The 12358-nt window shown below is 42.5% G+C and overlaps 1 protein-coding gene across 4 annotated transcripts in view; it reads left to right on the top strand.

Moving 5' to 3' along the window:
- Positions 1 to 11761, top strand: part of eml2 (EMAP like 2) — a 52144-nt gene extending 40383 nt beyond the window's left edge. For all 4 annotated transcript variants that reach the window (XM_034097301.2, XM_034097300.2, XM_034097302.2 and 1 more), the window contains 10 exons: positions 374 to 528; positions 726 to 851; positions 1185 to 1316; positions 1435 to 1502; positions 1844 to 1932; positions 2014 to 2111; positions 5879 to 5966; positions 6108 to 6203; positions 7198 to 7328; positions 10255 to 11761. In XM_034097301.2, the coding sequence (XP_033953192.1) occupies positions 374 to 528; positions 726 to 851; positions 1185 to 1316; positions 1435 to 1502; positions 1844 to 1932; positions 2014 to 2111; positions 5879 to 5966; positions 6108 to 6203; positions 7198 to 7328; positions 10255 to 10377 (1106 nt within the window). In that variant the 3' untranslated portion in view covers positions 10378 to 11761. The remainder of the gene's footprint in view (positions 1 to 373; positions 529 to 725; positions 852 to 1184; positions 1317 to 1434; positions 1503 to 1843; positions 1933 to 2013; positions 2112 to 5878; positions 5967 to 6107; positions 6204 to 7197; positions 7329 to 10254) is intronic.
- Positions 11762 to 12358: the final 597 nt, after the last annotated feature.

Genomic DNA, 12358 nt, shown 5'->3' with positions numbered 1-12358 from the left:
ACGATACGATAATATTTTAATGGTCAGATCAAGTCGGAAATTTGACTTACATCCCAGCAGCTCCATTTTTAACATCAACATGGACAAATATCAAGACACAATACATGACACAATCACTATCACTGAGAGAAGACATGCTCAAAGAACCTTTGGCGTGCATTTGATCTGGGATTCAGCTCTTATATTAAACACAGTAGTGGAGTAAAAGTACATTATGTACCTCTGAATGGGTGGAGTGGAAGTACAAAGTAGCATAACATGGAAATACTCAAGTATAGCACAAGTACCTCCAAATTGTACTCCTGCTCCCTGGCTCTGTGTCTCACTTGGAAAACATCTGGTTTTAGACTGACCTGTTTGTTTTGATTGACAGGTGGCTACCGCATCAGCCAGGTGGTGTCGGGGGCCCACGAGGGCGGGATCTTCTCTGTCTGTGTCCTGAAGGACGGCACCATGTTGTCCGGGGGGGGGAAGGACCGCAAAGTGGTGCTGTGGGACCACGACTACAAGAAGCAGGCCGACATGGAGGTGAGGGAAGAGAGACTGAGACATAATCCTGTTGAGGAGGAAACCAGTGCGTCTTTAACATTAGTTGGGAGGCATCTGTTGTATAGGTCCCTCTTTCTTGGCATTATTTTAAAGTGTGTGTCTTTCTTGCTGTATACAGGGTTTAAGATCCTATGTGAGCTGTCTGTAAGGGAGTGTGTGTTTGTGTGTGTGTTCAGGTGGGCGAGTCTCTGGGTCCTGTGCGGGCTCTGGCTGAGGGGAAACCTGGAGAACTCTTCATAGGAACCACAAAGAACGCCATCATCAGAGCCGCCTTCCCTGATACACTGACTCCTATTGTACAGGTACACACACACACACACACACACACACACACACACACACACGACACACTGTAAGCTTTAAGAAGAGCACATTTCAGTATCAGGAATACTTTATTTACCCCAGAAAAAATTACGTTTTGTGACAGTTCCATATAAGCATAAAATATAAGATGAAAACAAAAAATATGAATATAAACATCAGGAGTAGGAATGTGCAAATAAAAGAACAATATAAAACGAAATGTGAAAATAAAGTAAGAATCGTGATCATTTTGTCGTCAGTTAAAGGTGCTTATAGACATATCTGTGCACGCTGCAGTCTGGTGTATTAACTGAGACGTATGATGTGTTCAGGGTCACACGGACGAGCTGTGGGGTCTGGACGTCCACCCGTCCATGGAGCAGTTTGTCACCTGCTCTCAGGACAAACAGGTTCACCTCTGGGACACCAACTCCCATCAGCCCCTCTGGAGCAAGACCATCGAGGTGACTGTCTGCTGGGGGGTGGAGATGTAGTCTGGTCCTGAAACATCAGGATGTGAAGGACTGAGAAGTCTTTGTTACTAAGGGTTACATGTACTCATGCATGCTGTGTCTGCTCCAGGATCCAGGGAGGTCTGCAGGGTTCCATCCCAGCGGGGCGGTTCTGGCTGTGGGAACCATGACTGGAAGGTCGGCCTCACAGTCACACTGAAACACAACACTCGGAGCAGGCAGCACAACTATTATTCACCACAGCTCGGCTATAGTTCTGCAGGGGGGCTGCTTTAAGACGGATATCTGCATTGTTTTGTTTTAAATATCTATTTAGAAATACATATTTAGATTAGAAAAATATTATAGGCCAAGCAAAACGGGGAATTATTTTTCATTTACATGTGGTATTCAAACACACGTATGTATTGAATTTTAGTATAAAGAAATCATAAAAAATATGAAATAGAACTACCCTAACCTACATGTATGTACTTGTTGCATCTATAGATTTCATTATTTGTATTTGTGTGTTGCAGGTGGTTGGTGCTGGACACTGACACCCGGGATCTTGTTTCTATGCACACAGACGGCAATGAGATCATTTCCAACATCAAGTACTCTCCAGGTAGAGCATCAGCTGTTCACGCTCAGTCCTCGGTGTGTCTGTATGAACTCTTTAGACTAACTATTTCCTGATCTCCTGCAGACGGCAACTTCCTGGCTGTCGCATCACATGACAACTTTGTTTACATCTACGCTGTGACAGAGAATGGCCGCAAGTACAGCCGTGTTGGGAAATGCAATGTGAGTATATGTTTCTAAAATAACCATGTTCACAGGAGTTAGCATTACAGCGCTCCCTTGACCAAAAAACAATGAGATTTTTGTATTGGTTTTCAGAATATTGCAGAAAATAAGCTCCGTGGCAAACACATGTTTATGATACTTACACGTTTTGTGCAGCAGGATAATCTCCACTTTTCAGCAGAAGTGAAAAGCTAATGTTATGCTATAAAGCAGGGGTGGGGAACCTCCGGCCCCCGGGCCGTATACGGCCCGCGAGACAATTTGGTGTGGCCCTCGAGGTAATTTATAAACACACGCAAAAAAGAAAAAAATTAAAGAAATCTAGACCGCAAAATAATTAAACAAGTGAGTGCCTGTTTTTCCTGGCCACGGTCAGGGTCCTTGAACACAACACAAGCCTAACATGTCATCAGGTGGTATCTCTGACAGGGGTGTAGTTCTGACGGAGAGCACCAGAACGCAGCTCCGCTCCGGCAATTCCAAAAATTGCAGTATCCACAAGGATCCACATGCTGCAGTTTTTGCGTGGCTGTGTCTTTAGTTGAAAGCCCAGTGGCGATCTGTTCATCTGTCACACTGATCATACAGTCAATAACTTTGTTGTTATTAGCATCTGGTTAGCTAGCTATGCTAACGAATATAAGAAGCTTTTTCTACAACCAGTGAAGTAAAGGCACATCTTTATATGATCATTATAGTTATAAGAGAATAAAGTAAACAGGTATAAAATACTATATGACAGTAAAAAAAAGTTGTTAATAAACAGGAATCCAGTTTGAAAGGGAAGTGATTTGTAAAATATCCATAAAGAAAAAGAAAATCTGTTTACAGTTCTGTTTCATATGGGTGTTGAGAGATGTATCCATAGATCTCCTAATGTTGCTCTCAAAGTGCACCAGATTGATGCTTTTAACTTCAACATTTAAAAACAAATCTTCCCGGGGGAGCATGCCCCCCGGACCCCCCCCTAGAGGAGGTTAGGTCCCCCCCACTTAAATCATGTTCACATGGATAGGAAACTAAATACTTTGCACACATCTTGTGTCCATATCTTTCTGTTTGGGTGGTCATGCCACAACCGTGCATGCATATGCGAGTCATGGTGAGATATCTGGATTCAGAGGTTGCTTTTTCTTTGCACAGAATGAAAGGAAGGCCAAATGAATGGGCTGTGATTTCAGTTTTTTTAAGCAGAGGTCAATAATTTGTACGACCCTCGGAGGATGTTGAAAACATTGAAATGGCCCTTGAGAGGAAAAAGGTTCCCCACCCCTGCTATAAAGGAACTACTAAGGTGACATTACTTCAAGTCACCCGCGCTAAGCTAAAGGCGGCTAATGTGCGGCGTGATGGCGTTTAGTCGTCTCATTTGGATACTTGTTAGTAACCACTGTTTTTAAATGAAACCAGTTGGGTCTTTACTGACGTATCTTATGTCAGAGAACAAAACCTTAAAAGTATATATTTCAGACTTCTAACCACACAAGCGTTCAAAAACTGTTTTGAAAAGACTTTGAGGCGAGGAAACTGGAAGTGGTCAAATGCTAGCTGCTAGCTCATATCTGGGTTTTAGGACTCATTCCTGCAGCTCTCTGTTTATATCTCAGTCCCCAAACTAAACTTTAAATAGTTCAAATGCAGAAACATTAAGTAACGTAATTGAATATTGGTTGTGTGTTGATAACTTACAGGTCCCATGTCACGGCCATTTCTACTGATCATAATTCCATTGTTGAGGTCTACTAGAATAGATTTATATCGTTCAATGTTCCAAACTCACATTGGTTTCTCACAGCATCTCCGTCTGTATAGTCTGTGTATTCACTCTCTGTCCTAAACAGCTTGTTGGAGCTCCTGCCCCCCCCTCCCCCCCTCCCTGTGAGCCCAGTGGTCGTCTGCGAGACAGCAAGACACAGCGAAACCAGCCAGAACACACACACACACACCCGCAGCCTAGCTGGGAATTTGTGTGTGTGCTCACACACCGACTCACAGCCTCGCTCTCTGTGTGTGTGTGTGTGTGTGTGTGTGTGTGTGTGTGTGCTGTGTGTGTGTGTGTGTGGTGTGTGTGTGTGTGGTGTGTGTGGTGTGTGTGTGTGTGTGTGTGTGTGTGTGTGTGTGTGTGTGTGTGTGTGTGTGTGTGTGTGTGTGTGTGTGTGTGTGTGTGTGTGTGTGTTGTGTGTGTGTGTGTGTGTGTGTGTGTGTGTGTGTGTGTGTGTGTGTGTGTGTGGTGTGTGTGTGTGTGTGTTGTGTGTGTGTGTGTGTGTGTGTGTGTGTGTGTGTGTGTGTGTGTGTGTGTGTGTTCCAGGGATTGGTCTATTTGGACCAATGGGTCCATTTGGGTAAGGGCACGTCACAGAAACCAGGAAGTAAACAATGGGAAAAGAGAACTCTCCAACGAGGCGTTCTGGCAGCACAGACACTTCTTCTCTGTGTTAGAGCTTTACTCGCTACAGGCTGTACTCTGAGGGGTTGTGACAGGGCCGGCCCTCGGCATAGGCAGTATAGGCGAATGCTAAGGGCGCATCAACCCATAGGGGGCGCCACAAATTGGGGAGAAAAAAAAAAAAGTTAGAAATTAAAAAAAAAAATTTTTTTAAATTTCATAACAACACAATATCCCGATTTTGGATCAACAAAGTACATCTTATTATCTTATACTAACAGAACTACGCCTATATTGCGTACAGCGCCCATAAACTATGGCACACCTCCCCCCCCAAAATCAAGTTGAACTGCCCCAGCCCCAGTAAAAACCAGAGGTTTATGTGAAATTGTTATTTTTTTTTTTAAATAATGGCAGTGTGCAATTATAGGTTTTAATTTTATATTTGTGTTCATTTAAAATAAATCAAACTCCCAAAAAACGTACACAGCTTCTGTGTGCTTTTATTAACATTGGAATTTACTGTGTATGCGGCCGCGGGGGGAGAGCTTTAGAGAGCTCTCTACTGAAAGACTGAGAGGCTCTGATAACCTCAGCTCAGTGAGGTAAAGGCACACCTTTATATGATCATTATAGTTATAAAAAAATAAGAGAATAAGTGAAAAACAGGTATAAAATAATATATGACAGTACAAAAAAGTTGTTATTAATAAACAAGAATACAGTTTGAAAGGGGAGTGATTTGTAAAGTATCCATAAAGAAAAAGAAAATCTACTTACAGTTCTGTTTCATATGGGTGTTGTTGAGAGATGTATCCATAGAGCTCCTAATGTTGCTCTCAAAGTGCACCAGATTGATGCTTTTAACTTCAATATTAAAAAAAAAAGTCTTCCCGGGGGTGCATACCCCCGGACCCCCCTAGAGAAGGTGAGGTCCCCCCCACTGTCAAATGGATAGGAAACTAAATACAGTTGCACACATCTTGTGTCCATATCTTTCTGTGTTGATGGAAATGCCACAACCATGCATGCGTGAATCATAGTAAGTGTAAGTGTCTGCATTTGGGGGGGGGCGCCAGCTAAAATCTTGCCTAGGGCAGCAAATTGGTCAGGGCCGGCCCTGCGACCGTTCACATGCAGAACAACCTTCATGACACAAGGGGACGGGTAAGAACCGGAAAAGCATGACATGGGACCTTTAAGAAGTTACTACAGGAATAAAGATGTCCCCTTCATAGTTAGATGGATAACAAGACAATGTAACACTTCTTCCATTCCGTTTAACCAAACTCAACCCACTGACTGATGTGATGTCATCAATGAAACCCTGTGTGACCTTTAATAAAGCAATATAACCTCCTCCTGCCCCCCCCTCCAGGGTCACTCCAGCTTCGTCACCCACCTGGACTGGTCCTCAGACAGCCAGTTCATCGTCACCAACTCAGGAGACTACGAGACCCTCTTCTGTACGTTCCCCTCCTCCCTCTGTTTACATGCACCTGTACAGTAGCTTACTCTTTAAATGCATTGCAAATATAGGACATTATAATAAAATATGTAAGACTTAAATATACAGACAAAATGTAAATGTGTGTTTTGTCTCTCAGGGGAGGCATCCAGTGGTAAACATGTGACCAGCATGGACACGATGCGTAACCAGGAGTGGGCGTCCTCCACCTGCACCCTGAGCTTCAACACCTTCGGTGGGTCACGCTCTCTTCAGCGTCTGGGTGGGATTTCATCGTCGAGCCTACGAGCCCGCCTGAGACGAACAACATGTTTTTCTTCTCGCAGTGTCGTTGTTCTTTACACCGTGCGTTTTAGGATCGCATGGCTCTGAGCAGAAAGCAGAAAGGATACGTGAAGATAAAACGATAAGATCATACGAAACAATAATAACATATTGCCATATAATAATAATAATACGATACGATTTTTTTTTTTTTTTTTGAACTCTAGCTACAGTGTACAAAGGGCGCTGGAGACCTTAAGTCCAGAGCTCCTCCCAACATTGCAACATAGGTATTTAGGACATAAAACAAATACAAAATAAAATAAAAATAGTACAAAATTAAACAGATTAGAATAAAATAGTGCAGATTATGTTGCAAGACCAATGTGCAAGTAATGCAGATGAAGTAAACTATATACAGGTCAGAAAAATACATACGTACAATAAGCTTATTGATGCTGCGAATGTTGAAAGTGACCAAAGCAGCTGTCTTTATACAATAATAATACGATATGATAATATGAGGCGAGGATACGATAATATAAGATAAGATGATACAATCATACGATATGATAATACTTTATTGTCAGATCAAGTCTGATTTTTTCTTTCGTTTGTTTTTATCACAGCAGCTCAAATTGCAAACTCTACAAGAACAACAATGTAAGACTAGCAACAAGAAAGCGGACTAAATCTGACCCAAAACAAATGTGCACGATGGCTGCTAATTTGAACTAAAGCAGTCCAACGCACCTTTTGAAATCAGGGTGTTAAACCCCAGCGCTGTGGAAAACAATGTGTGTGTCCTCACTTCAATTTTGACATGTCAGTTGTGTTGGAGGAGTGTGTCCAGATTGACCTTTGACTCGGGACATGTAGTGAATCTCAATGTTTGACGGTTTGTCTTTCTCACCCTATCGCTCACCCTTTTTCTCCCCCCCCCCCCCCCCCTCTCCCCCTCTCAGGGATCTGGCCGGATGGAGCAGACGGCACTGACATTAACGCCGTGTGCAGGTCACATGACGGATCCCTGCTGGCCTCTGCCGACGACTTTGGCAAAGTGCACTTGTTCTCCTTCCCATGCTCCCAACCAAGGGTCAGTCATGTTCATTCACACACACACACACACACACGCACACACACACACACACACACACACACACACACACACACACACACACACACACACACACTGTGTGTGTACACTTTTTCAGTGACATATTAATAATAAGCTATAAAACAGTTTACCCCTGCTGTTTTTGAAATGTCTTCTGCTCTGCTCAGAGCCATACAGCCACAGTGTTCGGCCCAGTTCCAAACCAACCCCTATACCCCCCACTCTGTGACAGAGTGAACTCCGTCTGTAGTCCCTATCAGCTGAATGAGGCTCATTCTTTTAAGGTGGAGGGTGAGGAGACCAACTCTCCTCTGTCCTGCATGAAACAGGACATGAGAAACCTTGGGAAGCCATAGTTTTGTATCAGCATCTCTCAGACAACAAGAAAAGTCCTACTGGCCTTTTTAAATCTAATGCTTATGAGCTCCTTGGGATTTTGTCAGAGTCCCTTTTAAACATGCGGAACTTTATAATGAAATAAAAAATTCCAGACCAGACACAGGTTTATATGATCCTAATTAAAACAATAAAATTGTACTTCGAACATTTTTAATATCTGTATAAAAAATATAGATTGTTATTTTGTCTGGTTTACGAGTACATGTTTTCTGGTAGGGCATTAGGTTCATCTGGACCAATCCAGACGTCATGCTAGACGGTTTATTAAGTTCCTGCTGGAGGGGTTATAACTTTCACTTTCCACTAGTTGGTTTGAACAGCTGTGGACCCTCCACACAAATACACAAACATAGTGGAAGTGCAGAGGGGAGGGGGTATGGGTCGGTTTGGAATTGTGCCTTCTCCCCTGTGTTAATGAGCGCTCAGACAGTGAAGCTCAGCAGGATTAAGACAATCCTCACCCACAGGCTCCCAGTGTGGGACCACCACCAATCTCTACCAGGTGTTTATGTCGTGCTCACAAACGCGTTACGACTCTTAAGGTATTTTTTATCAACTTTAAATGTACACCCAAGGCCATTTTAACTGGAGCTGTAAAGTGAATTTTCCGCCCAGACGAGCTGGCAGCCATTAGCTCAGAAAGCCTGCTGTAAAGACTACCGCACGTTGTTATTGTTTAAGACGCTGGTGGGATGCAGCTCGTTTGCACAGAGTAAAGCTGAGTGAGGTGCAGCTGAGTGAGGTGCAGCTGAGTAAAGCTGAGTGAGGTGCAGCTGAGTAAAGCTGAGTGAGGTGCAGCTGAGGGAGGTGCAGCTGAGTAAAGCTGAGTGAGGTGCAGCTGAGTAAAGCTGAGTGAGGTGCAGCTGAGTAAAGCTGAGTGAGGTGCAGCTGTGCTCCGGGAAGAAGGGATTCTGAGGCAGAAATTGTAGTCACTGTAAAATATTCGTATTCTTACGGTCAGTGTTGCTTAGCCTCGGGGTGGGACCCCCCAAAGTTCCTCTTAAGATAAATCTGAAGGGTTAAGAGATATTTTTTAAAGGTATAAGAATATTTCTGCTAGAGCAGCATGATTTGGAAAAATTACGTGATCATTTCAACTTTACTGCAATTGTAATTGTGACAATATTGCTGGGATTTGTCATTTCTGCATTATTACTCTCTAAATCATTGAAAAATATATAAAAAAATTAGGGCTGTCAAGTTAACGCGTTAACGCAAAAAAAAATTAACGCCACTAATTATTTTAACTCGATTAACGCATGTGTATTTTTTTCCCTCGGCCGCCCCGTAGTTTCAGAGCGCATCGAGTTTAAAATACCATCTACAAGCTGATGCTGACAGCCCCGCTCCTGCCGCCCGCTTGTGGCAGACCACACTTCCACGCTCACCGGCAGGCACCGACTGGCCATCGGGAGGACCGGGAGGGTGTGTGTCTGGGTGGCCCGAGCGAGCGAGAGAGAGACCTTACGTGCATTACCGTACCGCAGTGTGAACGCGGCTATTGTTGTTGTTAGCATCTGGTGCCAGCTAGCTGCGCTAACGGATATAAGGAGCTGTTTAAATGAAAACAGAGGAGTGCTCTATCCACACAACTGCGCCGAGCACTTGACTTGATGCAGGCATCCAGACAGCGGGACATTGTAGGAGAAGTCAGCACACTCATGATTGCAGCAACATGATTGCAGCGTCCAAGCAGCTCCCGTTCGAGCATATGCCTTGAGTTGCACATACGTTGCTCCAACGATCACACTCACACACACTCACACACACACACACACTCACACTCACACTCACACCACACACTCACACACACACACACACACACACACACACACACACACACACACACACACACACACACACACACCATTTGTATTGTATGAGAGAGGTTCCAGGTTGAATTGAGGCGAATATTTGTAATGTTCAGAGGTTGTTGTGTTTAATATTCATGAGAATATTTGTCATTGTTCAAATGATCATAAACATTAGCATAAAGCATATTTGTCCACTCATATGTTGATAAGAGTATTAAAAACTTGAAAAATATTCCTCTAAGGTACATTTAGAACAGATAAAAAATGTGCGATTAATTTGCGATTAATCGCGATTAACTATGGACAATCATGCGATTAATCGCGATTAAATATTTTAATCGACTGACAGCCCTAAAAAAAATATCATGGGGTGATTTATAAAAAAATTAAAATGTAGAGGATCTCTACCAAACACGATATTTTATTAAGTCCGTAGAATAGGATTTGTAGGCCTGGCATCACAACACTTAATTCACTATAATATTTAGACTGATGTTGAATGCAAGATCGGCTCTGCTGCAATTTTGATATTGCACAAGCTAATATTGCAATTAAACATGGTTTAACATGGTTACTGTTGTATTCTCCGTAGTTGTTTTCAATTATTAGGAAATTAGAGTAACGTTAACAAAAGTGAATATATTTTCCTGAAAGACATGTCACTCAGTCCCTCCTCTGCCTCTCGTCTCCAGGCTCCGAGCCATGAGTACGGGGGCCACAGCAGTCACGTGACCAACATTGCCTTCCTGCACGACGACAGTCACCTGATCTCCACTGGAGGGAAAGACACCAGCATCCTGCAGTGGGGGGTGTAGGCGGGGCTTCATGCCCACACCTCCCCCCCCCCCCCCCCCCCCCAACAGGCTTGGTCCAGCATCCTCTCTGTCCTGTCTAACAGAATGCGTCCCACAGCTGTCCCCCAGGATGAGATCATGAGTATCATTGTAATACATGGAATATTATTTAGTGTTTGTGATAGAATGTAGAGACTTGTTGCCATGCAGGAACTGTGTCCACCCCCCTCATCTGGTCATTAGCATTAGCACTACTGTGCCTAACTGTATTTATCTTCCATCCCTTTAATGGGAAATCCACCTGTTTTAAAGGAAAAGTGACTTTTTGCTCTTTAATAACAAATCATGTACACTTGTAAATGCTACACTGTTATATTTTGGGTTACATATATATATATAACCGGGTTTAATATTAAGGTACTTGTTTCTAAAATTCCAAGAAGCTATTGGTTTCCATTAAGTATGAAAAGTACAGACTGTTAAAACATTTCAGATCAGTCCCCAACATCCACAAAAATAATACAGATCCATGTTGACTAATTTATTTCTCACCTAACATATTTTCAAATAGCTTTTTGCATGCACTCAAGAAAATAGAAACTCACAGATAAATATAAATCAGCAGCTTGGTTTGCACATTTCTTTCAAAAGTGTACAAAATGTGATATTAGGGTTAAAACATGTGGTATCACATTACCCTTTAAGAATTCATGTGTTTCTGCCCCAGGCGAGCGTAATAGATTATTGTGATAATGCAACACTCTTCTTTGTGCTTTGTCATGGAGATACATTTTCAGACCTGTGATCAACTCGCAGAGATGTAGTCAAATGATTGTCATATTTTGAAGTCGGTGTATAATTGGCTTCAAGAATGAGTGATGCATGTTTGTAAAGAATAACTGACCTGTCCTGGGCAAAGGAAGATTGTATTACAATTCCTAAAATAGGTGGCATTTCCCTTTAAATACTAATATAACCTCATTGCCTTGTTATCTAACACTTTCCATCCTTCAGCCGGATTCAAAACTCTTGTTCTCAGATTGTAAGTATTACAGATTGCTGATGCAGAATGTAAATGTTACAAAGTGGCTGCCCCCCCTTTTCTGATTGTACTACTGCTGTAGCTTCCACTAGATGGCGCTCCAACACAAGAGAAGAGCATGACTGTAGAAGCTGTTGATGTAAAGGTCTATAGAGTACATTTATATATTATGCATTATATCTGAGTGGCTGTGTTATTTGAATATTTAACCGTTACGATGATGGATGTTATTATTATTATTCTAGTGGCACTTTTAGCGGTGGACAGAAGGGTAATGTAGGCTGCTGTGCTGTTGAAGTGAGCTTACGCTGTGCTTTGCCTTCTTCTGTTTTGTTAATAAAGTTTGTACCCGAGCAATACAGAGTGGAGGCTGTTTGTCATTTATTTGATCACTATATTGCATAAACCATGTCATACTCAAAGCAGCTGAAAAATAATACATATTAAGTCAAAGATCTTAGTGGTAAATACAAAGTAATAACTGAGCTGATTGTGGGCATGTTGTGGGGACATTGTTTGATTTATTGAAACATACCCATGCGAAAGTTTTATCATTTCAATTTTACAAAATGTGTAAAGCTCTGTGCTCCTACACTTAAAACATTTTTTATTGGGCACTATTACTTTGAGAAACCGTCTCGAGATACACTTTTTGTTATATTCCATGGAATGCTCTTATCATCCCGATAGCAATAGGCGCGTTCACACCGGAGTACTTTTCCCCCGTACTTTTCCCGTTTTGTTCCGTTAGTACCCCTTATGTCGCGTTCACACCAAAAAGAGTACTTAGTGCCAGGAACTTTTACCCCCATTTTTAGTGCCTGGTGGTACCAAAAAAGTACCAATTTCTATTGGCTGGGCGAATTGCAAACCATGCCCCGTAAAACTCTGAAAAGTGTTTTGAAGCCGCCAATAGCCGCGTTCACACCACAGTACTTTTCCCACTTTAGTTCCAATATA

This window comes from Pseudochaenichthys georgianus, chromosome 13 (assembly GCF_902827115.2).
Source record: "Pseudochaenichthys georgianus chromosome 13, fPseGeo1.2, whole genome shotgun sequence".
Classification (NCBI taxonomy): domain Eukaryota; kingdom Metazoa; phylum Chordata; class Actinopteri; order Perciformes; family Channichthyidae; genus Pseudochaenichthys; species Pseudochaenichthys georgianus.
This window is presented reverse-complemented; position numbering and strand designations above follow the sequence as displayed.